The sequence below is a fragment of the Photinus pyralis genome, unplaced genomic scaffold, assembly GCF_008802855.1.
Source record: "Photinus pyralis isolate 1611_PpyrPB1 unplaced genomic scaffold, Ppyr1.3 Ppyr1.4_LG6, whole genome shotgun sequence".
Taxonomy (NCBI): Eukaryota; Metazoa; Arthropoda; class Insecta; order Coleoptera; family Lampyridae; genus Photinus; species Photinus pyralis.
The window spans coordinates 6,321,863-6,346,858 of record NW_022170663.1 but is presented as its reverse complement, the minus strand read 5'-3'; the positions used below and the strand labels follow the sequence as shown (position 1 = coordinate 6,346,858).

At 35.8% G+C, this 24,996-nt stretch overlaps 2 protein-coding genes across 2 annotated transcripts; both read left to right on the top strand.

Moving 5' to 3' along the window:
• Positions 1–1,478: 1,478 nt before the first annotated feature.
• Positions 1,479–10,714, top strand: LOC116173797 (sodium-coupled monocarboxylate transporter 2-like). Its single transcript, XM_031491493.1, has 9 exons — positions 1,479–1,553; positions 8,528–8,749; positions 8,795–9,072; positions 9,119–9,341; positions 9,455–9,595; positions 9,645–9,863; positions 9,910–10,180; positions 10,225–10,385; positions 10,431–10,714. The coding sequence occupies exons 2-9, from the start codon at positions 8,574–8,576 to the stop codon at positions 10,684–10,686; spliced, it is 1,725 nt and encodes a 574-aa protein (XP_031347353.1). The 5' UTR covers positions 1,479–1,553; positions 8,528–8,573; the 3' UTR covers positions 10,687–10,714.
• Positions 1,497–23,798, top strand: LOC116173794 (sodium-coupled monocarboxylate transporter 1-like). Its single transcript, XM_031491488.1, has 8 exons — positions 1,497–1,518; positions 21,688–22,192; positions 22,239–22,461; positions 22,514–22,651; positions 22,702–22,920; positions 22,970–23,240; positions 23,287–23,462; positions 23,513–23,798. The coding sequence occupies exons 1-8, from the start codon at positions 1,501–1,503 to the stop codon at positions 23,748–23,750; spliced, it is 1,788 nt and encodes a 595-aa protein (XP_031347348.1). The 5' UTR covers positions 1,497–1,500; the 3' UTR covers positions 23,751–23,798.
• The last annotated feature ends 1,198 nt before the right edge of the window (positions 23,799–24,996 follow it).

The following is a 24,996-nucleotide window of genomic DNA, read 5'->3' as shown; positions in this document are numbered from 1 at the left end:
ATACGTCGCTGTAAAGGCTGTGGAGAGAAAAGCACTGCAAAACCGGCCCCGAATTAACCCAGCTCTACCAAGAAAACGTAATAAAAAGTTTTCTGGTTGATTTTAGCCTGTCGAGTTAAAAACAACTACAATCACTGGGATTACATTGTTTGTACCAAATCTGTGGACGAGAAACTAATTTTTTAGGACGAAAGTGTAATCTACCTCCGATCAACCTGAAAATGTTATTCAAAACGGGTTGGTCTTAAGCACCATCTTTGTCTACCTTTACAGATGTCTCTGAGTCCCTGTACCAAGATCGCAGCGGTTTGCTAACGGTTAGAAATTGGGGAACTTGCAACATTTAATCCCTATAATGTATTAGCGTGTATTCCTGGGATAAATATAAACAACAATTTCGCAGTTACAAGTAAACAAAAGAGAGATGAGTACAAATTAAAGATAATGACCCTTAATTAATTATACGTGTGGCGTATCTGGATCTCCCATGAATCACATAACCTTTGACTACCCATTGAAATGATAACGTTAGCCTTGTGTTAACAAAGATATTTTCAAATGAGGGTATTTACTACTTAAATTAGTTTAAAAAACTCACAATGGAAACTCGCAATTATTTTTAATTATTCAATAAAGTTTAATAGGCTTTAATTAGCCGTGGATAAAATTGTTCAAACGCCGTTACCGAGGACTGAATCCTTTTGACTGAAATTCTTTGCCTCTTATATGGGCGCTCTATTTCAGAGATCGTCAAGTTTACAACTGAAAAAAGTCATCCTGGAGCTGAGTACATTTTCTCGTGTTAAACCAAATCCATCATTTTCAGGTCGTTGTGGATCAAATGCTTTTGCCATGTAGCAATTCCTAATTCGATTCGAATGTTAATTTTGCGTAGCCTCCATTTTATGAAACGCAACCGTCTGACCTCTGCCTGTAGGAGCAAACCTTCAGATAGGCATAAATATTTCTTAATTGGCAAAGCTTCTTTATGTTCTCTACTATCATGGGAGAATGTGAAAAATATTTGTACTGTCCACCTGCATTTAAGAAGTATTTAACTGTTCTTTTGTATAGTTGTATGTATTAAATCGTCACTGCATACTAAATTTTCTGTTGGCGGGTACCTACGTAATATTAATTCACGGAATGTACAAAAATTCTTCAAATGAGATACAGATAAATGGTAATTAAAACACTAAGTGATACTTGTATTATAACACGAGCGAGGTAATTAACGATAAAACTAGTTTTTCAAAGTAGAGGTATCTCAAAAATTAACAATACCTACCTAACCTTTCTACTAGAATTAGCATTGAGATTATATTAGTATTATTTTACACTCTCTAAGAATAAATGGATTCCGCCCTAATTCATGCATGATATGGATTATATAGGTATGAGATATAGATACCACAGGATGCATCTTCTAGTATACTTTGTCTTGTCTTAATCCTCAAGATGAACTAACACCTTAGTGTCGTTATATGTGAGAACCTTTTGATGTGTGACTCTTTAGAAGTAAGTGGAAAATATTTCATCAAACTCGAAAACCGGTAAAGTATTTCAGTACTTCAATAATTTTATTTTGTTATTTGAACATTATCTTTCCAATCGCGCACATTGCAGCAATGAGACAGAATTTTTGGAGCGGCTAACATAGTAAAAAAAATAAACTAGTATTCAAATGTATCAGGTATCATATGTAATTTTGAAGGCTTACAACTTTCGGTCCACTAAACATTGTTAAAAAATAAACACTTCAGTTGGATATCAACGATATCGACTTTTAGTTTTGCAGAACGATTTTCACTTATACTGTTAACAGAGGCTAAATATAAGCGAGAGCAATTGCTTTCAGAATTATAGTTTGATGCCAGTTTCCTCTTGAAAGATTTGTTTACTGTATAACATGTAAGTCTGCAAAACCAAAACAAGCTCTTCCATGTTAGGATTTTTCTAACAGTTCTTTATAACTCTAAATAAAGGCTCCTAAGGCCTCTAGGGGACTCTTGGAATTTCCTAGAGATTTTTGAAATCCTTCGGCGAGACATGGATGTTCAGCTCCTAAATATTTTCAATATCCCTTAAATGCGATCCTTACAAAGGAGGTTTTTTGAATAATAAACAGTAATAAAGTTCATTAAACTTACAAGTAAAAGACAAACACCAAAATTGAGCTATTGTAATAAAAAGAAAAATTTTCAATGAAGTAATGACCATCACCAGAAGAATTCATTATCGCCAGGTTTCTAAATGCATTTTTCTTGAAAGAAAACATCTGATAGTATCTGCAACATCTGCAACAACTGAAATAAAAATTGGTTTTTATCGTTAATGCTTTCTCTTGTTTTAAACAAGTACTCTCTTAAGTTTCAGTGTTCCAGTTTTGTTACACACTGACAAAAAAGGCCCACGCAGTAAAAAACATAAAACTTAAAGATTTAAATAGTACTTTTGTTTTTTTTTAAATTGCGTATTCTATTATAATGAAAATAATTTATACGCTAAAATCCAAAGCGGTTGGTGTAGATGGTATAAGTTTGAACATGATTTTGCTGTGCTGTCCTTTTTTGTTACCCTATATTACTTATATAATAAACTTTTGTCTAACTTCCAATTCTATCCCAGATGTATGGAAATCTGCAAACATTATACCTTTACCCAAAGTTAATCCACCTACTGAATACAAGGATTTAAGACCCATCAGCATTCTTCCGGTTTTATTGAAGGTACTGGAAAAGGTTTTGATGCAGCAAATGCGTAGCCACATCTTGAATTATAATATTTTACCACAAAATCAATCTGGTTTCAGAAGTGGATACAGTTGCAACATTGCTTTACTTAACTTAGTTGACGATGTGTTGACAGCATCAGATTGTGGTAAGTGTTCGTTAGTTGCGGCATTGGACTTTTCCAGGGCCTTTGATACCGTAATTCATAAAATATTAATAAGTCAACTAACTTTTATTGGGTTTAGTTCAAATGCATGCTGTTTATTGAAAGACTATCTTCATAATAGAACACAGTCAGTGATGGTTAATGGAATCAAATCTGACATAATCGACATCACGGCTGGTGTATCTCAAGGGTCTATTTTAGGCCCACTGCTCTTTATAATATACACATCATACTTTTTTAAAAATTTAAAGCATGTAAAACTACATCAGTACGCTGACGACACACAAGTATATCTTGATTTTCACCCAAAAGACACAATGTTTGCGATTCAAAATTTCAATGCAGACATTAAGACTTTGGTTGAAACCTCTGAGGCACACGGTTTAAACATCAATGCATCCAAATCATCGTTAATTCTGTTTGGTAGGAATAAACCCAGAGTTGAATGCAGTTCTAATATACGTGTACTTGTAAAAGATTCGGTGCTTACAGTTAAAGATAATTTGAAATATTTAGGAATAACACTAGACCACTCTTTAAGATTTAAAAAACAAGTATCTGAAATGATTAGAAAAGCATACGTGAAACTTAAACTAATTTTTAAGAATCGTCATCTTTTTAATCAAAACACAAAAATTCTGCTATGTGAGTCTTTGGTGCTTACACAATTCAATTATTGTGACAGTGTTTATGGACCTTGTCTAGACATTTCTGATAGGAATAAAATTCAGCGTATGCAAAATTCATGTGTGAGGTTAATTTATGGAATCCGGAAGTATGAACATATCTCCCACAAATTTAATGAATTACGCTGGTTGAATATGGAAAATCGGAGATATGTTCATGCTGCCCTACTATTCCATAAAGTCATTAAGACACAAGTACCTTCATACCTGTATGATAAAATTAAGTTCAGCACTAATCCTAGAGTGAAATATTTACTTACTCCTCCATATCATAATACAACTCTATTCGAGAGATCCTTTACGTATCAAATAACTAATTTATATAACTCTTTAGCGGACTGGTACAAAAACCTGGATCCACCTCGATTTAAAAAATACATCCACAAAATGGTGCTTGACCGTCAAAATTAATAGTGTCACAATTTCATCTTTGACCCATGAACCATCGCAGTACAATTCATCATTTGATCGTTATCATAATTGTGTTTTTCATTTCGTCTGTCATTCCATTGCACAACGTCTTTGAGTTTAATTATCAATGAGAGGGCAAAGTGGAAGAACAGAATCAGGTGAATTCTCACCTGTGCCTGAACTTTGACCCATTTAGTTACCTTTAGCATTTTCAGTTTAAATTTTAGTTTCTAAGATCTTTGGTTGAAATTTTTGTTTCGAATGTGGTTTGTTTTTAATTTTATTATTGTTTTGTCTGAGGGTTAACTAAATAAAACTATTATTATTATTATGGTCGGTGTTTCTTGTGAGAACTCAGGTCCAGCCTGGTTAACTAATCGCACGGATTAAAATCAAGTAACGATTAGTGTCTGTGTCTATGTCTGTGTCTGGTGAGGTTATGTAGGGTCCTAAAAAAAAAAAATCACACGTACATTTAAATCTAGGGATAGTATATAATTCATACCTACCAACATACCTATTGATGGGCACAATAGCCAACGCTATCAGGAAAGAGGAAAACAAAACAAAACAAAAAAAATCATTATAATAATTCCTGTAATTTTATTAAATGGAGTCATGGAGTTATTATTATTATTATTATTATTATAAAAAACGGTATGTTCTATTTTTAACAAAATTTAGGTTGTTTCCAACCAAATCGAAAGTGAAATTGTCAATGAATCCTTTTCTTTGTTCTCTAAATTGAAAAAATAGAGGTAACCACTTCAGCGAACAACTCATAACAAGTAACTGATGAAGTGGTAATTTATACTACCTCAACATTTATAATGCTTAATTTTCTTTTAATGGAAGTCGCCATAATATGAATACACTGCTTATATCTAATAAAATAGGTAATTAACAAGGTATATATTAACATTTCCATGTTAGATTGTTATGGGCCGCATGCTTTAAGGGCGTTAGCAATCGAAGTGCTGCCTGCGAGAATATCATCAACACACATTTTGGGTGCTAAAGGATAAGTTTCCGTGCCTCTCTCTGCCAATTCGCTTAGAGTTACCATAGCAAGGCAAGGGGTCGATGATATTCCGAATGACACAGTGTTTAAATGATGTACCAATATAGGGTCTTTAGGTGAAAAACGCCACAAGATTCGTTGATAGCCTCTAGGCGTTGCTGCAAAGCCTAAAGCTTTTAATGACGACGTCGGTTCATTAAATGTGTCTAGAAGTAGGCCAATTTTTCAAATTTTTTATTTATTTATTTATTTGTTTAACCAGAAACCATACAGAATAAAAATTCCAATTACATGGCACTGGGGCTCTGAACAAATATTAGGACTTAAGATCTAATTTTATTTATTATTGAATTTAGGGGATCGTGAAAAAAGTCGATATCATTAACTGAGGACAACTTATTTAAAGTGATCAAGATCTTAATAAGTGGGGAAGTTGTGTTGTTAACTGCAAAAAACGTATTACTTTGCCTTAGCTTAACAAATGGTGCCTTAAGCTTAATTTCTTGAAGTAATTCGGAAGAGTTTAACAAATTGTGTAAAATTTTGAAGACAAAAATTGTGGAGGCAATGTACCGTCGGGTTTCTAACCTCGTTATATTTAAGCCGAAAGTACTATTTAAGTAATTAAGCTGGGTACCGTAAGAGATCAAAAGTGGATAATTTTGGGTTGACCTAAAAAACATTACTCGGATGAACTTTTTCTGCACTTTTTCGATCATGTCTGAGTATTTGAGAGTTTCAGGAGACCAGATACATGCAGCATACTCAAGCTTGGATCTAATAAACGCATTATATAAGGTTAGCATTGTCTGTATATTCGTGAAATTGAGTGTATTTCTGATAACGAAACCAAGAAGTTTGTAATACTCATTTGTTAGGTATTCAATGTGTAAGTTGAAGTTAAGGTTGGTATTGAAAAACACGCCCAGGTCCTTAACGGAGGTGACTCGTAGTAAGACCTTTCCATTCATCTTATAGTCAAAAAGTAAAGGATTTTTCGATCTAGTAAAAGTAAGGACTTTACACTTATTGATATTTGGTTTTGGTTTATTTTTGATACACCACTTAATTACTGAGTTAATGTCCTCTTGAATATTTAAACAGTCACTTGCGGATTGGACTTTATTAAAAAGTTTTAGGTCGTCCGCAAATAGTAGTGCTTTCGAGTTTTTTATCACTCGGGGTAAATCATTTATGTATAAGAGAAACAGAAAAGGACCAAGAAGTGTTCCCTGGGGAACGCCTGATGAGGGATAAAATTCGGCTGAATTCACACCATTGAATTTCACTCTTGTTTTACGGAGAGATAAATATGATTTCAGGAATTTGACGGTCGGATTACTTACGCAATTTAAAACAAGTTTACGGAGCAAGACTTGATGGGATACTGTGTCAAATGCCTTCGCAAAATGTGTATAAACACAGTCTACCTGGGCTCTCTCATCCAAGGCTGCTGCTGAGAAATGCGTAAACTGCATTAAATTGGTAATCGTTGATCTGTTCCGCGTGAAACCGTGCTGTTGATCTGCAATTATACTGCTGAGATGGGAATAAAGTCTAGTATAGATCACTCTTTCGAAAATTTTCGCTATTGCTGGTATAATTGCAATTGGGCGATAATTCTCAACTAATTTTCGGCTTCCACTTTTGTGAATTGGTGTTATTCTGGTGCATTTCCAAGCTTCAGGGAATGTACATGTTTGCAAAGCTAAATTAAATAGATGTAGTAAGGGGGTTACCAATAAAGATGCACATCCTTTCACGATGTAGGGTGGGATTCCATCTTCGCCCATAGCCGACCTCGGTTTCAATTTTTTAATTGCTTCCAGTATCTCGGATTCATGTAACTGAGTCAAGTGCAATTTGGATAACACCAGGTCCGATTCCACGTCATCTTCCGGGTCATCGTTCCTCTCAACAGTGTAGACTGACTCGAAGAAGGATGCAAAGGCGTCCGTAATGCTTCTGGCGTCCGTTAACGAGGTGTCTTTGTACTCAAAAATTCCAGGTAGTTGACTATTCTTCCTCAACGACTTGATGTAGTTCCAGAATTTATTGGAATTCTTCCGCAGATCTATTTCAATTTGATTAATGTACCTCTTATGAGCAATGTGGATCATTCTTTTGAGTTCTTTTCTGGCTTCAATGAAGTCTTCCGATTGGCCCTGTAACCGAAAAGTCAAAGTCCGCGATAGAGATTTTGGGTTTTAACATAGGACTCATTTCTTATAACTTGAAGAGGCGCATTTTCAACAGAAAATCTGCAACATTTGCAACATCTGCAACATTCATTTGTACTAAAAGTATCTAGCAGTTAAGAAAATCAATCCTTTCCATGAACGAGAAGATCTGTAGTCCAAGATTAGTTCCATTTATAGAAATCATTGAGATTTGATGTAGAAATAATTTTGTAAAATATAACTTTGAGTTATTGCCCTTAGGGCCAATTGCACCGTCAAAATTAAGTATCCCTTAAAGTTAATCATAACCTAAATACCGTAGCAACGATTGCCTTAATAAGCGTTGCCATAGATTTTAAGTTCGACTTAACTTAGGTAAGGCTTAATTTTGTTGGTGCAACTGGGGCTTAAAGGATACAATCAATTTTCAATGCCTGATTAAATGATAATGTGTAAATTTGAATTTGGTGTAGATTCGAATTTCGTTTTCGCTCAAGAACATTGATCCTTTATCCTGTAATTTCAATATTTTAATCAACCAAACTCAAGGGTTCATTTACTGCCGAGTTGGTCTTTTGGTTAGCTTCATAAATTACCTGCAGAAGGGAAGAACAGTTACCGCAGAGTACTATGCAGCGCTACTAGACAAATTAGAAGACGAAATAAATAAAAACTAGTTGTCAGAAACTCCTGACTTGACTTTCCGACTACTTTTGATAGTCATTGCAATTATCTTTGGTAATAGTATACATTTAGTTAGAGAATGCTCTCTAGCGCCTTTATTTTGTACCCAACGCAAAAAAGTGTACTTAAAGCCTTTCTTGTAGATCTCATCAAGACACATCTTTTTTGTAAGTAATTAACATTTTTCACCCTGATGCTTGCTTTTGGCATCAGGGAACGAAACTCACATCGAATGAGGAGGCGTATTTTGAAGGCTTGAACGTTTTGTACAACAGGAATGGCAAAAAACGCTTGCTTCCATTAAGAATCCCCGGGACTCTTCAGCCCTGCATTATAACCTTTTTATAAAAAATAGCGAGTTGGTGCTTCTGTGGTCTAAATACCAATTATTGTATCTATACATCACAGGTTCACCAAAAATGATAGGTGTGGTTACCTCGTTAAGAACCTGTGCAACAATAGAGTAGGTACTTCGTCGTGTCCAACTGAAGTCTTTTCTCGTACCTCTCCCTAATTTAATGGCATTCGCCATTACACGCCATTGCACTGCGTTATTGAACGCTCGATGTGAAAATAACGAAATAATGTCCATTTGCATTTCTCTTAATTTGTGGCATAATAGAATCGAAATTAATTACGAATTGAAGGTTTTAAGTTTACGACCGCCGGCAGAGATCATTAGTTCGTGTAAAGATGGAATACGCTACGTTCTCTATCGCAGACTATTCGCTATTGGCTATTTTGTTAATCGTCAACTGTTGCATTGGACTCTATTTTGGTTTCTACAAAAAGCAAAAAACGCTCGATGGTTACCTCTTTGGAGGAAGAAAGATGGCAACGCTTCCCATAACATTGTCACTTGTTACTGGGTAAGTATACTTTTGAATAAATCGTGAGATAAGTCATCATTTTAGGACAGTTTCGCCAATAGCCATCGTAGGAGTACCGTCCGAAATATACACGTATGGCACACAAGTATGGCTAATGATCGTGTCTATTTTAATCGCCGGTTTGATAAATCACTTTGTCTATTTGCCCGTATTTTACAATTTACAGTTACAAAGCGTTTATCACTATTTCGAAATGCGATTTGATAAGTCCATAAAAAATGTAGCCTCTCTTATATACATTTTGACAAAATTGTTGATGATGCCTATAATTATTTATGCTTCGTCCTTATCGCTTAATCAAGGTAAGCACGGTGAACCCAAGCTTACAGACATGTAAAACGTTTTTAGTAACTGGGATTAATCTACACGTGATCGCTTGGGTTATTGCGGGCGTTTGTATTTTTTATACAACAATTGGAGGCATAGAAGCAGTGGCATGGACGGACTCATTGCAAGTGTTAATCAGTTTCGGTACCATACTTTACGTGTTAGCCAAGGGAATCTCTCTAGTAGGCGGTGTGGATGAGGTATGGACGAAATCTTCCGACGGCCAGAGGATAGAGTTCTTTAAGTACGCATATCGGTCACTTGGAAGCAGTAGACCACACATTGAATATGGTGGCTCTTAAAGCAGTTTGGTCTACCACTTCTATGTAAATCACAACACGTAAAACGCACTTTCAGCATGAATCCAGATCCAACAGTTAGAAACACATTTTTATCGGTCGTAATCGGAAACATCTTCTTATGGTTGGGATTTCTAGCCATTCCACCCGCAGGAGTTCAGCGATCAATATCGTTACCTTCACTCCAACGTGCGAAAAGGTACGCAACCGTAATTAACAGTTTCGTCACTATACCTTGAAATTTTCAGGGCCAATATGGTAACTACAATTTTAGCCGGACTATCCAAGCTGCTCTGTTGCTTTTTGGGGCTAGTCGTTTACGCCAAGTACGCAAATTGTGATCCATTCTCGATAGGACTAATTAAAAAACTTGACCAAATCTTCCCTTACTTTGTAACTGATATAGGGAAATCCGTACCCGGGCTTAGCGGATTGTTCGTGGCGGGATTATGCACCACAACTCTGGGGTAAAGTAATTGTGACCGGTTTCACTGAAAAATATTAGTCTTTTAGTGTTTTGTCGACTTTTTTTAATTCGATCTCTGCCATTTGTTACCTTGACTTTTTCATTCATATCCTGCCAAAAGGAGGAAAATGGGCAAATTCTAGCACAGTTCTAAAAGTCATCACAGCCATCGTAGGAATTATAAGCGTATCCCTTGTATTTGTCGCAGAGAAATTGGGATCCTTATTTGAGTTGTTACATTGTGTTCATGGTATTACGGAGGGTCCCTTGTTGGGAGCTTTTACGCTCGGTTTGCTTATCCCCAGGAGCAATGCAAGGGTGAGTGGGGCAACTGGGTAAACTCAGCAAACCTTGTATTCTAGGGCGCACTGATTGGAGTATTATCCTCGGTAGGGATAATGTCATACCTCATAATTCAACATCAAATATATGTCTGGGACGGCGCGATTTCTTACCCACCAAAGCCATTGCGTACAACTGATTGTAACGCAACTTACTTGAACCAATCGCTTGTTACGACAATGTAAGTTCCACCAGAGAATTGTAAGACCTAACGAATTATTCGTAGCACTCCCATTTCGGAAGCACCGCTGTGGCTCTTCAGGCTGTCCTTTCAATATTACACCGGTATTGGTACAGCACTTACCATTTTGATTGGGGTCCTTATTAGTGTACTTACGACCAAAGATAGCGAAGTAGATCCTGCTCTTGTAATACCTTGCGTTCGCAGATTCTGTTCACCAAAGTCACAGGCCGAATTTGAGCTGAAGAATAATCTTTTGAATGAGAACGTCCAAATTACAGATAATGCCAGTGGTACTTAAAAGGTATAAATAAACGTCATTTATTGTAGTGAGTAATGACTGGTAATTTAATCTAATCCTTTTTACCCTAACCTTTAAAAAGTGAGCATGTTTGAGGTGTGTATCAACGGCCTCGCCGTTGTTGTTCTCTCTATACGTTCGAGACATGCCGGAGACACCACCCTGGCTCTCTACACGAACGACGTCGCCACCCAGACAAGATCGTGGCAACCAGCGGACATCTCTAGGAGCCTTCAGACGATACTGGACGACCTAGAAGACTGGTAGTTAGATAGGTGCACCTTAATTAAAGAGGGTATAAATATAAGTGAATTCGGATGAGAAAGAAAGTGTTTCCGTGGGCAGCCTCAGACACCGAATCTTGGCGGATTCGAACCGTGCTTTTGCGAGCGAATCTTCTTCGCGGTGACACCTAGAAGACCGAAAATTATACCGAGTATCATCTCCATAAAGCGGTAGCAGTGTCCGGGCGCATTTTTGAGTAAAACGAAGACCGTGACCGCTAACCATCCAATCCTTCCAACCAGAGGCAGAGAAATCTGAAATTCTCTTTTTATTGTTATTGTACATAGTGTTTTGTAGAATATAATTTTCTTTTGGTACCTAACGGGGATTCATTTGACATTTGACATACAACTGTAAATGAAGTTTGAATATTTCCTACCAATGCGAAGGAGGTATGTTTTTGCGAGTAAATGTGGTTTGATCATTTACGTTACAGGATCGTTCCGCCTTGACCGCGACGATATTTTAAGAGAAATAAGGACCAATTCAAATTTTAATATCTTATCATGGGCACACTGTATACGGCCAAACAGCACTGTAGTTAGGTCTACTCGCACACACAAGTATTCTTCTAATACGGGTCCCTTTCCCGAGACACTTATAAAGTTCGTCCCTGATACAGCAATTAGATCGCAGACGCCTATTTTTGAAAAACACTTTTTTTATACCACTAATTTTATTCAAAGCGGGTTGGTCTCAAGAATCTTCGTTTAACAAGATCGTAATGGTTACTTGCTGGGGGTTACAAACTGGGGAACTTGAAACAGATAATTTATTCACTACTAACGTATTAGTGTATTTCTGGAAATTGGATGTACAAAAATAGAATTTAGTAACCACAATTAAATAAAAGAGCGGTGAGCACAAATTAACGACAATACCCCCAATTAATTACGTGTGGCGTATCTGGATCTCCCTATCAACTAAACGTGACCTTTGTCGTCAGCCTTGTTACAACAAAGTGATATTCCAATGAGAATATTTAACCGTTTAAATTAGTTTAAGAAAGAGGCTACTTTAAAAACCACAATGGAAATCCGCAATTATTTTTAATTAATCAATAAGGTAGTAATTTAATACGCTAATTATATCTTTTAATTATACGCGGATAAACATTTTTTAAATGCAATTTTTCCGTCTCCTCACGAAACTTCTCCCTTTCCTCTCTCAATTCCCTCATTTTCTCCGTACAACGCGTCCAAATAATCCATTTCTTCTTAATTTTTTGCTGAAAAAAGTTCTTCTTTAATAAAATTACATTGTAAATAAACCCTATATGTAACTCTTCCACTACCTATCCCGTAACTAATCTTATAAATCATCTTAATTAAATTTAAATAGCAATAGTATTTTTAGCGCCACTTTGCGATTCCGTCTGTCCGTACCTGTCGCTACTTATTCGAGTATTTTCGTTATTTGATTCGTTATGAAGTCGAGGCTTGCACCAAGGAAGGAATTCTTTCTGCTTTTATTACACAAAAAGTTATAGTAAAGAATCAATTTTTTTCATGTACCATAATTTGAGACTTTTTACTTGTGTACCACGGTTTTCTGAAATTGTAACCAAATATGCTTCTTGCAAAACGAATTGAATTGGTATTTATAAAACTGTACGCATATATAAAAAACAGATTGCTCATGCGCAAATTCAACTTTTTTGTGAACTAATTTTTCTGAAATTTTAACAGAGGATGTCTCTTATAAAGAAATAACGAGAGAGATTATTTTACGGAAATTTTTTTGCGATTTTTTTCCATTAAAATATGCTCAAGAACACTTTTTTAATCATCTGCGTCATGTCTATCAGTGAGTTCATTGTTTTAAATCGAATCGGTCGAGAGTTGGTACTGTTTTACATGCTAAAAGGAGGTCAGAATAAGTTACATACCTACATCCTACGCTGCAAATTAAGTATTCTTTGGGAAAATCTGTCGAGTCAGCTTTTCTATAAACAACCCTGAAAGTTGACGAACCAATAAAAATTAACAAAGTGTCTCTGCCATTACTATTCCATTTTGGATTGTTATAGAAATAGTTATTTACATAAACGTCACGAAAATGGCGAGGATATATTGAAGTATTAGGCCTCTTTGGGGACGAGCACTTTAATTTCCGAGTCAGGTAATGTAATTTCCATATCGTGGAAGGAATTGTAAATAAAAGGTTAGTTATAAAAAAAAATTTAAAAATTTTAATCGATAGCTTTACGATTCGATTAAGCTTAAGGTACCATTTGTTAAGCTAAGGCAAAATAATAGTATTTTTGTAGTTAACAACACAACTTCCCCACTTATTAAGATCTTGATCACTTTAAATAAGTTGTCCTCAGTTAATGATATCGACTTTTTTCACGATCCCCTAAATTCAATAATAAATAAAATTAGATCTTAAGTCCTAATATTTGTTCAGAGCCCCAGTGCCATGTAATTGGAATTTTTATTCTGTATGGTTTCTGGTTAAACAAATAAATAAATAAATAAATAAAAAGGAAATTTGACCTATTGACCTATTGTATCATTACGATTAAAGTTGTCGAGAACCATGCAAATTATTGTTCTTTTGTGTATTGTTATCAAAATGAATCCCTGAATTTGTCAACCTGTCTAATCAGATTTTTATCTCGCGGAATCAAAAAGGATTCCATTAAAGTTTACTGTAAGGAAACCAAGTTCAGAGGTAAATTATTAACGATTCTATTTCAAATTATTGATCGATTTAGAGGTAGAAAAAGAGATGGCCACCTCGACTTAGACATTAACTATCCAAATTTATGACAGGTAAAAATTTAGTAAATAGGCAATTCAATAGAAAACCAATGTAACAAAAGAGATGCATCTTTAAAATACCTTAGAACTCCTTTTTGTAGAGCAATAATTTCAGATAAAAGAAAGAGATCTCTTGAGTAAACCAGGGGAGTAAAAAAGGTAAAGTTAATGGAGAACCGCACATCTAGTCGCAGACATTTACTTTTAATAATTTTTATGATACAGTTTTCTGGTTGCAATTTCCCATTTAGTAAAAAAACAGACGGAGTCTTAAATCAATTATTTGCAACTGGAATTCCTGTGCAGTATGTCAGAAAATGTGCTACTGTGGCGTCCGTGGGTCCGTCCGTCCGTGTGTACGTCCCTACGGCTATGTGGCTTTCAGATCCTTATTTTAAGAGCTACTATTTTTGCTATATGGTTCACTATGATGTCGAGACTTGCACTATATTGCGCTTATAAAATTTTATACATTTGTTAATTTCCTGACATAAAGTAAGGTATGTCTATAGAACCACAATGACGTCACTAACACGTCACAACAAGGCTTATGAATAGGGCTTGTAAAATACAATTCCTTTAAAGGCAAAGTATTCAGTTGTGCTTTGATTCGGTGCGTACCATCTACTCTTTTTGAAATGTCCATAATTTTTGCATGGGCGGATCGTCTGCAATATTAATGCCCAAAAATGAATCACACTCCTAAGGAGGAGCTTTCCTTGGTTCGATTATCCGCACATGCGTTTGAAATACCTAACTTGTGGCAGGTAACAAATTAAACTTGATTCAAATTCGAGTGAATGGTTGGCATTGGGGACAGTATTTAAATACATTAGGGCGATTAAATATAAAATGTTTTACTGACTATATAATGTTCTTTCACAGGTTTAAACAGTCGGTTGTTTACTAATTTAACGTTCCTGTGAAGTGTATTAAACAATAAAGCACAAATGTAATTTGGATTTTACTTGAATAAATTCATTTTATGAGTATTTAAGGATAAATTATTACAATTTTTTGTGCAATGTGAACAAAAAAAAATTCTGCCAAAATAGACATTAGGCGTGTTATCCTTCACAAGTTTTAACAGTGTAGGTATATACTTTGAGACGTAAGTAGCTATCTTTCCTTTAATCATTAATGAATGAAATTTCCCTATTTTGTAGGATCAAAATTCTACCTGCAGTTGCTGAGTTATCTCACCATAAGACGCCGTACCGCAGCAGTGATTCAAAAGTTCACTGGTAAGAGGTTTTGACTGTTTTTATCTTAGCATTTCATCAATTTTTGCCATAATAAATAAATAAATAAATGGGAGAAACGATGAGGTCCAAGAAGATAGCGTCATTGAATAAGAGTAGATAAGGAGTCACCTATGCAAGACAGTCACATGACGCGCAAGACGTGAGATTCAAGCGCGCTCTAAACTTACTAAAAGTCATCGTGGTTGTCGTCTATACATGGCCTGTTAAAAAACAGGTCTGATCATCAGAAACAGGTCATCAGAAACAGGTTATTCATCCAGAAATAGGTTTGATCATCAGAAACAGGTCTGTTCATCACAAACAGGTCATCAGTAACAGGCATTTTTTATGATACGATGATACGATAAGTAACCACCACACACATTTTTAATAAAACATTTCAAATAGTACAAATCCGTGAACTAAATCAACGCGCCTTGCCTTCCATTTAAGGGACTAATGGGAGAAAAATGCGACGAGGGACAAAAATGCTAACCAATAATTAATTTCGCATAATTTCAATCTGATTTTTCTTTGAGGTGCGGAAATTTCATCTTGGGGCCCAAATGTCTCACCTGTAGAATATAGTTTACCCCTCGGTTTACTCCAATTAAAATCTTAGTCATCACCGTATAGCACTTCTAAATTACTTACACAATAATAATATGATAGCAGCGTTAACGTGATTGTTGTAGGCGATTATAATATAGAGTTTTTGAAGGATTAAAGTCAATTAAGAAACCTGATTGATGTCAATTAAAAATTTGTAGAAGTAATTTTACTAGAATCTCAAAACTCTTGCATTGTGTGACAAATCTAAATAAAAGTGCCATGGTCACAGGTACCATGACCCTTGTATTTAAGATCATAATATAATCGCTTTATAATTTGCATTACGTATCGGCAGACAGATGGAATGGGACAAATGTAAATGCAAATAAATTAGCGTTGTGCATTGCAAATTAATTAAAGTCGGGTGTTGTATAATACTCTTCGGTTATCAGAAGGTAACAACACTACGTCGCCCGCAAGAGCAGTGCTATACACGTTTGATTTGTTAATACACCGAAATAATCAGTCACCTATATTCTGAGGGAAATTTCCTGAAATTGCAGGACATTTTCAGTCAGTGGACAGAAATATTTTTTAACAAGAGTCCTATATCTTTCCATTATTAATCAAGTAATCGCTAGTCTGTAACGATTTAGTTACATTTACAGGGGTTGAAAGCACCACTTGCATAAAATAAATTTTTCGTACTTCCGAGACTAAAGTGACCACTTCACTCTAGCACACTAGCAATGACAGTTTCCAAATTATTTTTGTTATAGTAGCATAGGGATTGTCGTACCAACGCAACGTTCCTATGGTAACTGGTTAATCAGCGATTTTTTTGAAAGAACGCGTTCTCTAACTCCATACATATTAAGTGTTTCAGTTTCGGAAGTACGAAAAATATCGTATATACCTTGCGACTGAAGTAGTGTTCTTAATCCCTCAGGTAAATTATGGCCCTCCCTTCGGTCGGGCCATAAACTTTACCTTCGGGATTAAAAGTACTACTTCAGTCCCGCGGTATATAATATACTATTTTTCTCTACGGCACTGGTAAAAATTTTGCTGTAAATTAATTTTTTGTAATGAAATAACTAAATCCACGGCTACCTCAGAAATAAATAAACTTTTAGTGACTCCTACCTTACCTATTTCTCCTTATAATTTAAAACACACATCTCTGGATACTAAATAAAATTTAACCCACATAAAAGAATGGTATCAATGAACATGGCTATCATTCATAATGGTAGACGAAATTGAATCAGGAGCAAACCGGGCTTCAGGTTTTTCGAAATTTCGTAGTGGAAATTAGGTTTACTCACTGGAATCATTTACCAATATGTAAATGTCAATTTTATTTTTATATACACAGGGTTGTAACAGTTAGGAAAAACACTAATTAATCGCCTTTAAACTTTTACCTCTGGCCGTTTAATCCAGGATTCGCAAATTGGGATAGTAAATTTCTTTTTATCGTAACTAAACACTGCATTGTGTCAAATGCATTGAACGTTCCTTGCTTTTGGCCCCAATGCTTTCGTGCTAAAATTCGTGCAACCACAGTGACCGACCAAAACGCTCGCCTATTAAAAAGGCAACGCACTCGCCCGCACTATATTCACGCTTGATTTCGCTACACAAGGAAGTGAGAGAGAGATCGTTTATTGAACCACTTTTGTGGTATAACATTGGAACAATTACAACTTAATATAAATGTATAAAGATAAAATGTAAATAGACTATAATATATATTAAACAAACAACATAACAATATTAAATGTAAAGATAAAATGTAAATAGACAATGATATGAATTAAACAAACAACAACATAACAATATTAAATGTATATAAAAATTTCGATAAAAATTACAGTTAATAAATTGCGATATTTGTGAAGAAGTCTTCCAGTGAATATGGTGCCATTGTGTTAAGTATTTTCCGAATCTTATTTTTAAATGGGACGAACGCCGATATAGATTTGATATTGCTAGGGAAAGCATTGTAAAATCGTAGACCCATTTGTAGATTTGATGTGTCATACACTTTACTTTTGGAGGCAAAATTATTTTTTGATCTGGTATTATATTTGGGGTAATCGGAATTAAAGGAGAATAATGCCTTATTTTTAAAAACATAACACAAAGATTGAATAATATACAAACTATACAGGGTAGGAATGCGGAACTGTTGAAAGTACGGCTTACAGGTTTCCCTTCGCTGTAGCGAGAATATTGTCCGAAGCGCTCGTTTTTGAGTTTTGAAAATGTCGCTAATTAAATTTTTATTGGTATTTCCCCACAGTAGGATTCCGTATCTCATTTTCGCTTCAAAAAGAGCATAATACACTTTGATTAGCGCGTATCTTTATTGCAGAACTGTCTACAGCGTGAGAGCGCAAAAATTGATTGGTGTAATTTTGATTGTAGTTGTTCAATGTGTTCCTTCCAGTTGAGATTTCTGTCTAATATAACTCCGAGAAAGTTGCAGTAATTACTTGTTTCGATTATTGTCGATTCGTAGGTTATGTTTGAAATAACAGAACTTGAATTTTTCTTATAGACAAGTACTTTAGTTTTCTCAACGTTAATTATTAAAAGTTTATTTGCATTAAACCAGTTGATTAGTTGTGCCAAAGATTTGTTTAAGGTGAATTTTAAGTCGTTTTGACTGCAGGCAATAGTTACACTAGTATCATCTGCATAAGTACACATGTGACACGTATCTATTAAATTATTTGGCAAATCATTCATATATATGATAAATAAAATAGGACCCAGAATGGAGCCTTGTGGCACACCATAATTCACAGGTCGTACTTGTGACTTTACTTCAACTATTTGTCCCGAACTATAGACTTTGTCAATTACAACATATTGATATCTGTCACTAACAAACGATTTTAATAAATTTAACGGTACGCCTCTAATTCCGTGCGCACGGAGTTTTGACAGCAGTAATTCCGGATCTACCAAGTCAAAAGCCTTGGAGAGATCGCAATTTATCGATGCTACAATTTTACCCTTGTTATGGAAATTGTAAACAAACTTTAGCATGCTTTGTAGTGCCGTGTTCGTCGATTTTCCAGCTCTGTACCCGTGTTGAGAATTATTAAATAAATGGTGAGATTCGAAGTACGAAATCAATCTGTTCTTTAATAGTGATTCGACTATTTTTGACAAGGTGTTAAGTATCGATATCGGTCTGTAATTACATACATCCTTTTTAGCGCATTTCCACAAAAATAAAAAAAAATGCGCTATTGTGGCCACTTTGTCCGTCCGTCCGTCCGTCCGCTAACTTTGCGACGCTACTAGTTTTTTTATCTTAAGAGCTATTGTTCTACTTTTTTCGCTATTTGGTTCGTTATGGTGTCGAGTCTTGCACCAAGGAAGGAATTTTTTCTGTACCGCTTACAAAAAGTTATTGTAAAAAAACAAAAAACCGTTTTTTACATGTTCCATAATTTTACACTTTTGCCGTTTATTAACGATCCTAGAGATCGTTTATAATTTTTCATTGCTATCTGTCGCCTGCCGGTTGGTCTCTCCGTCTGTTCCTTTGTCTGTCTGTCCATCTATCTGTCCGTGTGAACGATAACTTTGTTTAAAAATGTTCGATCGCTTTTACATCTCCGTTAGTTATGAACTGAATTGCATGAAATTCAATATGGGCATAGCTTTAACCATATAATACGCAATGCCAAAAGTTGAATCGAATCGATTCAAAATTCACAGTGCCCTTTTCGCATCTCGACCATTTATAAATCGAATTGCAAACTTTTTTACTTATAAAAGTATTTGAATGAAATTTGATACATAGGCACTTCGAATAAAGGAAAATCAAACGCCAATTTCAAAATTTGGTTTTGCGCATGCGCCGTGCCAACTTTTTTATCTATGGAACTATTTAAGTGAAATTTGGTACTTAGGCGCTTGGAACAAAGGAAAATCTAACATTAGTTTTAAAATTTAGGTTTGCGCATGCGCAGTTCCAACTTTCTTATTTAGAAAAGCATTGAAATGAAATTCTTCTCAAACTGAAATTGAAGTAGCACGTCAACAATGGATTGCCCATGTGCAACGCTATCTTTCATATTTGTGGGCGGATTTTTACGATTTTAACAGAAGTTGCATCTTACAAATGGGAAATGAATGCAAGTGGAAATGCGCTTTATGTAAATCGTTTACGATTACTTTTTAACTTGTTTGTTTTACTTTTATGCAATGGTTTGATTTTCGCAATTTTACCGTGTTTTGGAAACTCCCCTGTCGTAAAAATTAAATTTATTAAGTAAATCAGGGGTTTCTGCATGTAATGTAGCGCTTCTTTATAAAAACTAATTGGTATATTGTCTTCACCGCATGCATTAGTATTGTTCAAATTATGTACTACGTTATATAATTCATTGATTGTAACGGGAAATAGAAAAAAAGAATGTTGTGGGGTTGGTATTACTTTAGGGATTTCGTAAGATGTTGGAATTTTATTTATATTTTTCTCAGCTATAGAAACAAAGTAGTCATTGAAGACATTAGCGATTTCTACAGGCGTAGCTATATCTTTGCCATCGTGACTTAAAGAAATAATGTTTGGTGGCGAGGCTAGCCTGTTTAAATTTTGATTTATTAATTGCCAAGTAGTTTTTATTTTATTTTTAGATTTCATTATTATTCTGTTAGAGTGCATCCTTTTGGCGTTAATAATTAATTTTTTAAACACTTTGGCATATCGTCTATAGTGTGCAATTAAATTCGGTTCCTCAGTTTTCCTCACATTAATATAGAGCCTACGCTTTATTTTGCTCGATGTACAAATTCCCTTAGTTACCCAGCTTTTTTTATTCTCGGTATTGTAACGCTTTCTAAGGGGGAAACACTTCTCAAAGATGGGTTTAATGAAATTAAAAAAATGTTGATACGAAATTATCCACATTTTTTTCGCTATACAACGAATTCCAATTGACACGTTCTAAGTTGTTGGTAAGTGAATTAATATTTTTTTAGTAATATGAGGCCCTAATTTAAATAATCTTCGACTCTTTTTACATTTTTTTAATAATATTATTTGCATGTTGTGATCAGAAAAATCAATAGGTAAATTAAAAATATGATACCTACATGTTATCTTGAAAATTGGTGACAATATTATCGATACAAGTACTTGTAGTTGCTGTTATTCTAGTTGGAGTTGTAATGGTTGGGTGTAAGTCGTATGTTCGAAATATATTAAGCATTTTTTTCAACAAGCAAGAATCATGTAAAAAATGGATGTTAAAGTCACCACACAAAATTAGTCTATGATTTTGTACAATTTCCAACGCTTTCTCAATGTTTTCGATAAAGATACTATTGTCCCGATCAGGTCTATACATTGAAATTACTGTTGCAGAGTGATCCAGTAGTCTTATACCGCATATTTCAAAATGCATTTCGACCGATAGATCTCTTATTCCCGCAATTACTTCGAACTGAATGTCCTTCTTTACAAATATCACAGTTCCACCGTGTCCATTGAAAACTCGAGCAAAATACGTCGCTATTACATACTTGTCATTATGAATCGATACTTGCAGTAGTTCCTTTTTTGCCTAAAGACGCTACTGCATATCACTTTACTTGTAATGGCAAATTGCAAAGAATTTAAAGTCACATAATAATAATTTCGTTGAATTGGCAGCACAGTATTCGGGTTATGCGACGATAAGGAATAAAAAATGTCACGTATGATTGTGAAATCTTCTGTAACCCTAGATCACATGAGCTCGTCTTGAAACTTTTGGTCGAAAATAAATGTTACGCGATATAAAATGCCGCGCTCGATTTACACCGTGAAAGTTCAGCAAAGAATCGCATTCTCATTCGGCTACATTTTTTTTATATACGCAAAGGTTTACCAGAAAAGCCGTCATGTTCCCTAAAAACGATCTTTAGAATCGGCAAAACTGTGCTTGCATACTCGTTTCTTATCTTAAAGCGCTTGATTCTATTGCCTTTTTGTTTCGTTCTCTTTCACTATGTAACGTGCCAAACAATGGAAACATTCTAAATTCAAAGCTAAGTGTTTCTAGGCCTAAAGCGACCATCTGTCACACAAAATCACACAATAATTAGTGCAACAGATTCAAACGTGTTAATCGAGTTTCACTTAGCTCAAGATGGCGACGAACGGCTTCACATGGATCGACTATACCATATTCGTGATCGTCATCGCGATAAGCTGCATTGTAGGTTTATACCACGGATTGTTCTCAAGACAGAAAACAATCGACGACTATCTCTTCGGTGGAAAAAACATGAAATGGTTAGCGGTAAGTGTAAGTTTAACGGCAAGGTACCTTAAGATGGAGGTCGACAATATTCTACCTTCAAATTTTAGTGCACTGTCGAGCCATTCTGTCGTAGGATTAGCGACCGAAGTGTATCTCCATGGAAGTCAAGTTATATTAATGACCATTTCGATAGCACTCGCGAGTTTAGCTAACTATTTCTTGTACGTGCCTGTCTTTAGCAACTTGAACATGACCAGCATCTTCGAGTACTTGGAAATGAGGTTTAATGGTTTTTTGAGAAAGCTGCTGATGCTGATCACAGTAGCAACGTATGCGTGCATACTTCCTATGTGCATGTACACTCCTTCACTTACATTCAGCCAAGGTAATTCGGCGCGGAATTTAAAAGAAGACGCAAAATCATGTTTTAGCGACGGGCGTTAACCTGTATCTAATTGCCTCGGTAATGACATGTGTATGTGTGTTCTATACCAGCCTTGGCGGAATTAAAGGGGTCACCTGGAGTGATGTGGTGCAGTTATCCATTACCATTACTCTTGTAATTGCGCTAATAGTAATGGGAATTGTATCAACCGGAAGCGTTAGCGAAGTTATCCATCGTGCAAGCGATGGTGACAGGCTAAACATCTTTGAGTACGCTTGCCTATAACCATCAAAAACATTGACGCTCTCTATTTTTTCATAGTTTCAACCCTAACCCGACTGTAAGAGTGAGCTTTTGGACCATTTTACTGGGATCCACAGTTACCTCATGCGTAACTCTTTGCACGTCGCCTCACGAGGTTCAGAGATACTTCACAATACCAAAGCAATTAATACCTCGGTGAGTTACTACCCTTAATGAAAATTGTGGAAATCCGAAAGAACTTGCAGCCTAATCGCCTCATATTCAACGATTTATACTTTAGCGAAAGTGTTGTGCATGACGCTAGGGTTGGTTATGTACGCAAAATATTTTGATTGCGATCCGAAGTCAATTGGAGCAATTAAAAAGGCGGACCAAATCCTTCCTTACTTCATAACCGATCTAACAGCGTCCATTCCGGGATTTAATGGTTTATTTTTAGCGGCGTTCTTTGGATCATCTTTAAGGTAATTAAGACCTAACAATGGTCGATTAGATATACCAACCTACTTTCAGCATATATTCGACGTTACTAAATACACTGTCTGGAATAGTTTACAGCGACATTGTTCCATGGATTATTAGCGAAAAGCTTTTAAGAAGAGCCCCTAGCTTGATTATGAAGCTATTTGTTGTATTCTTTGGGTTGTTGTCAATAGCTTTCATATGTTTACTGGAAAATGGCGGTACGGTCTTCGAGCTAAACTACTACGTTAGGGGAGCTACCGGTGGGACCATGTTCGGGGTATTTACTTTGGGGGTACTGCTTCCTTTTGCCAATTCTCAGGTAATATCAATACAGTTCGCAGTACCTCGAAATAAAGTAATTTTAGGGTGCGTCTCTTGGCGCAATCGCATCGGTTTTATTGATGGGGGTGATAGTGGTAAACAACAGCATCTACGTCCGAAACGGATTCATTCACCATAGCCCAAAATCGTTGCATACATACGGATGTAACACCACCACCTTCAGCAATTTCACTTTGAATGTTACGGCAACACCTCAACCGTTGAGTATTTTCTTTGACACAACGCAAGAGGACATTTTGATTTTTTTAGGTCTTCACCAGAAGCTTCGTTTTGGTTGTTCCGAGTTTCGTTTCAGTACTTTGAGTTCATGGGAGCAATGACCACGATAGTAGTCGGAGCTGCGGTCAGTTGGGCAACTAAAACGAAAGATAACCAAGCGATTCATCCAAAACTTCTCACGCCCATTGTACGCAAATACTGTAGACCAGTAGAAGAGGCACAGGATCATGAAATTGGACCCATTAATGAAACTGTTAAACACGGATGAGGATGTGACACAAGATTTAAATTCCGCTGCAAACTGTCTTGTTTTCAATTACACTTTTTCATTATAACTTTAAACAAATGATTATTTTGACAATAACATAATAAAAAAGTTTTCCATTGTCGTTCAAACCAATTCATTACCAGTACAGTTACATTAATTGCCATTGTTTGTTTGTATCTTCAAACATGAGGATATACCAGAAATCATGACGTTAAGAAATTTTTAAATTGAATTTCGACGAAGAAGCTGTGTAGCCGGATATCGAGAACTTTAGGTTCATCAGGCCGTTATTACTAAAGGTCCATTATTCCAGGATCAACACTGGACCTTTGTCATTTTTTGGAACGATTCTGGAGGGTTTGGTCTTTTATTTTAGCTTTTGGATTTACAAATTGAACTAACCATTTTAAATTAACATTTTCAAGGGACCGGAGAATATAGTAAGTTTTCATGTAGAGCGAACCGAACGTCAAATCATAATTTTTACAAAATTGGTAGTTTACATAGAAACTAAAAAAATGTCGACCCTTCGTGTGAAATGGGAAAACCCAGGGTGTTGGAAGTTAAACGTTTTATAGATTTTGAGCTGTACTCTGGAAGAAATAAAAGAGAACTTGCAAAGCCAAGGAGCTAGCCTCTCTGCTCTCCTTTAATACCCCGTATTTACCCAAAACGATCCTGCCGGCATTTTTCCTTTGAAGATTGGCCCTTATATAACAAATGTTTTAATTGTCAGCGTTTTGGTCACGTCTCAGCCATCTGTAAATATACAGAAAGGTGTACTTATAGAAAAAGGTCGGCTTGGACGTTCGAGTGGCCCAATTGCCAGGGATCCAAAGCGCCATATCTAAAACGTGTCCTGTATATAACGAAGAGTCAAAGATTCAGAAGATTAAGGTCACTCACAAGCTTTCATATAGCGAGACGAAAAACAAGCAGGCGCACTGGCTAAATCCTAGACCAGATGTCTAGAAAATAATTCATAGAGCTCGGACCGAATCACTTTGATATGTTTTTGTAATAGAAGAATCGCATACGATTTTCAGTAGCGGAATTGGGCCGTATTCGGAAATCCGGCTCATATTCAATAGCACTGATCCTTGAACTCGTAGAAATCGATTGGCGAAGGTTTGAGATCGCCGTCTCTTTTCGTTCTCGAGCTAGTTCATGAGGAAAAGATTGACAGACGGACAAAACCATAACATAATAGTAATTTTTTCCCCTAAAAACCACGGAAGAGTCGCTA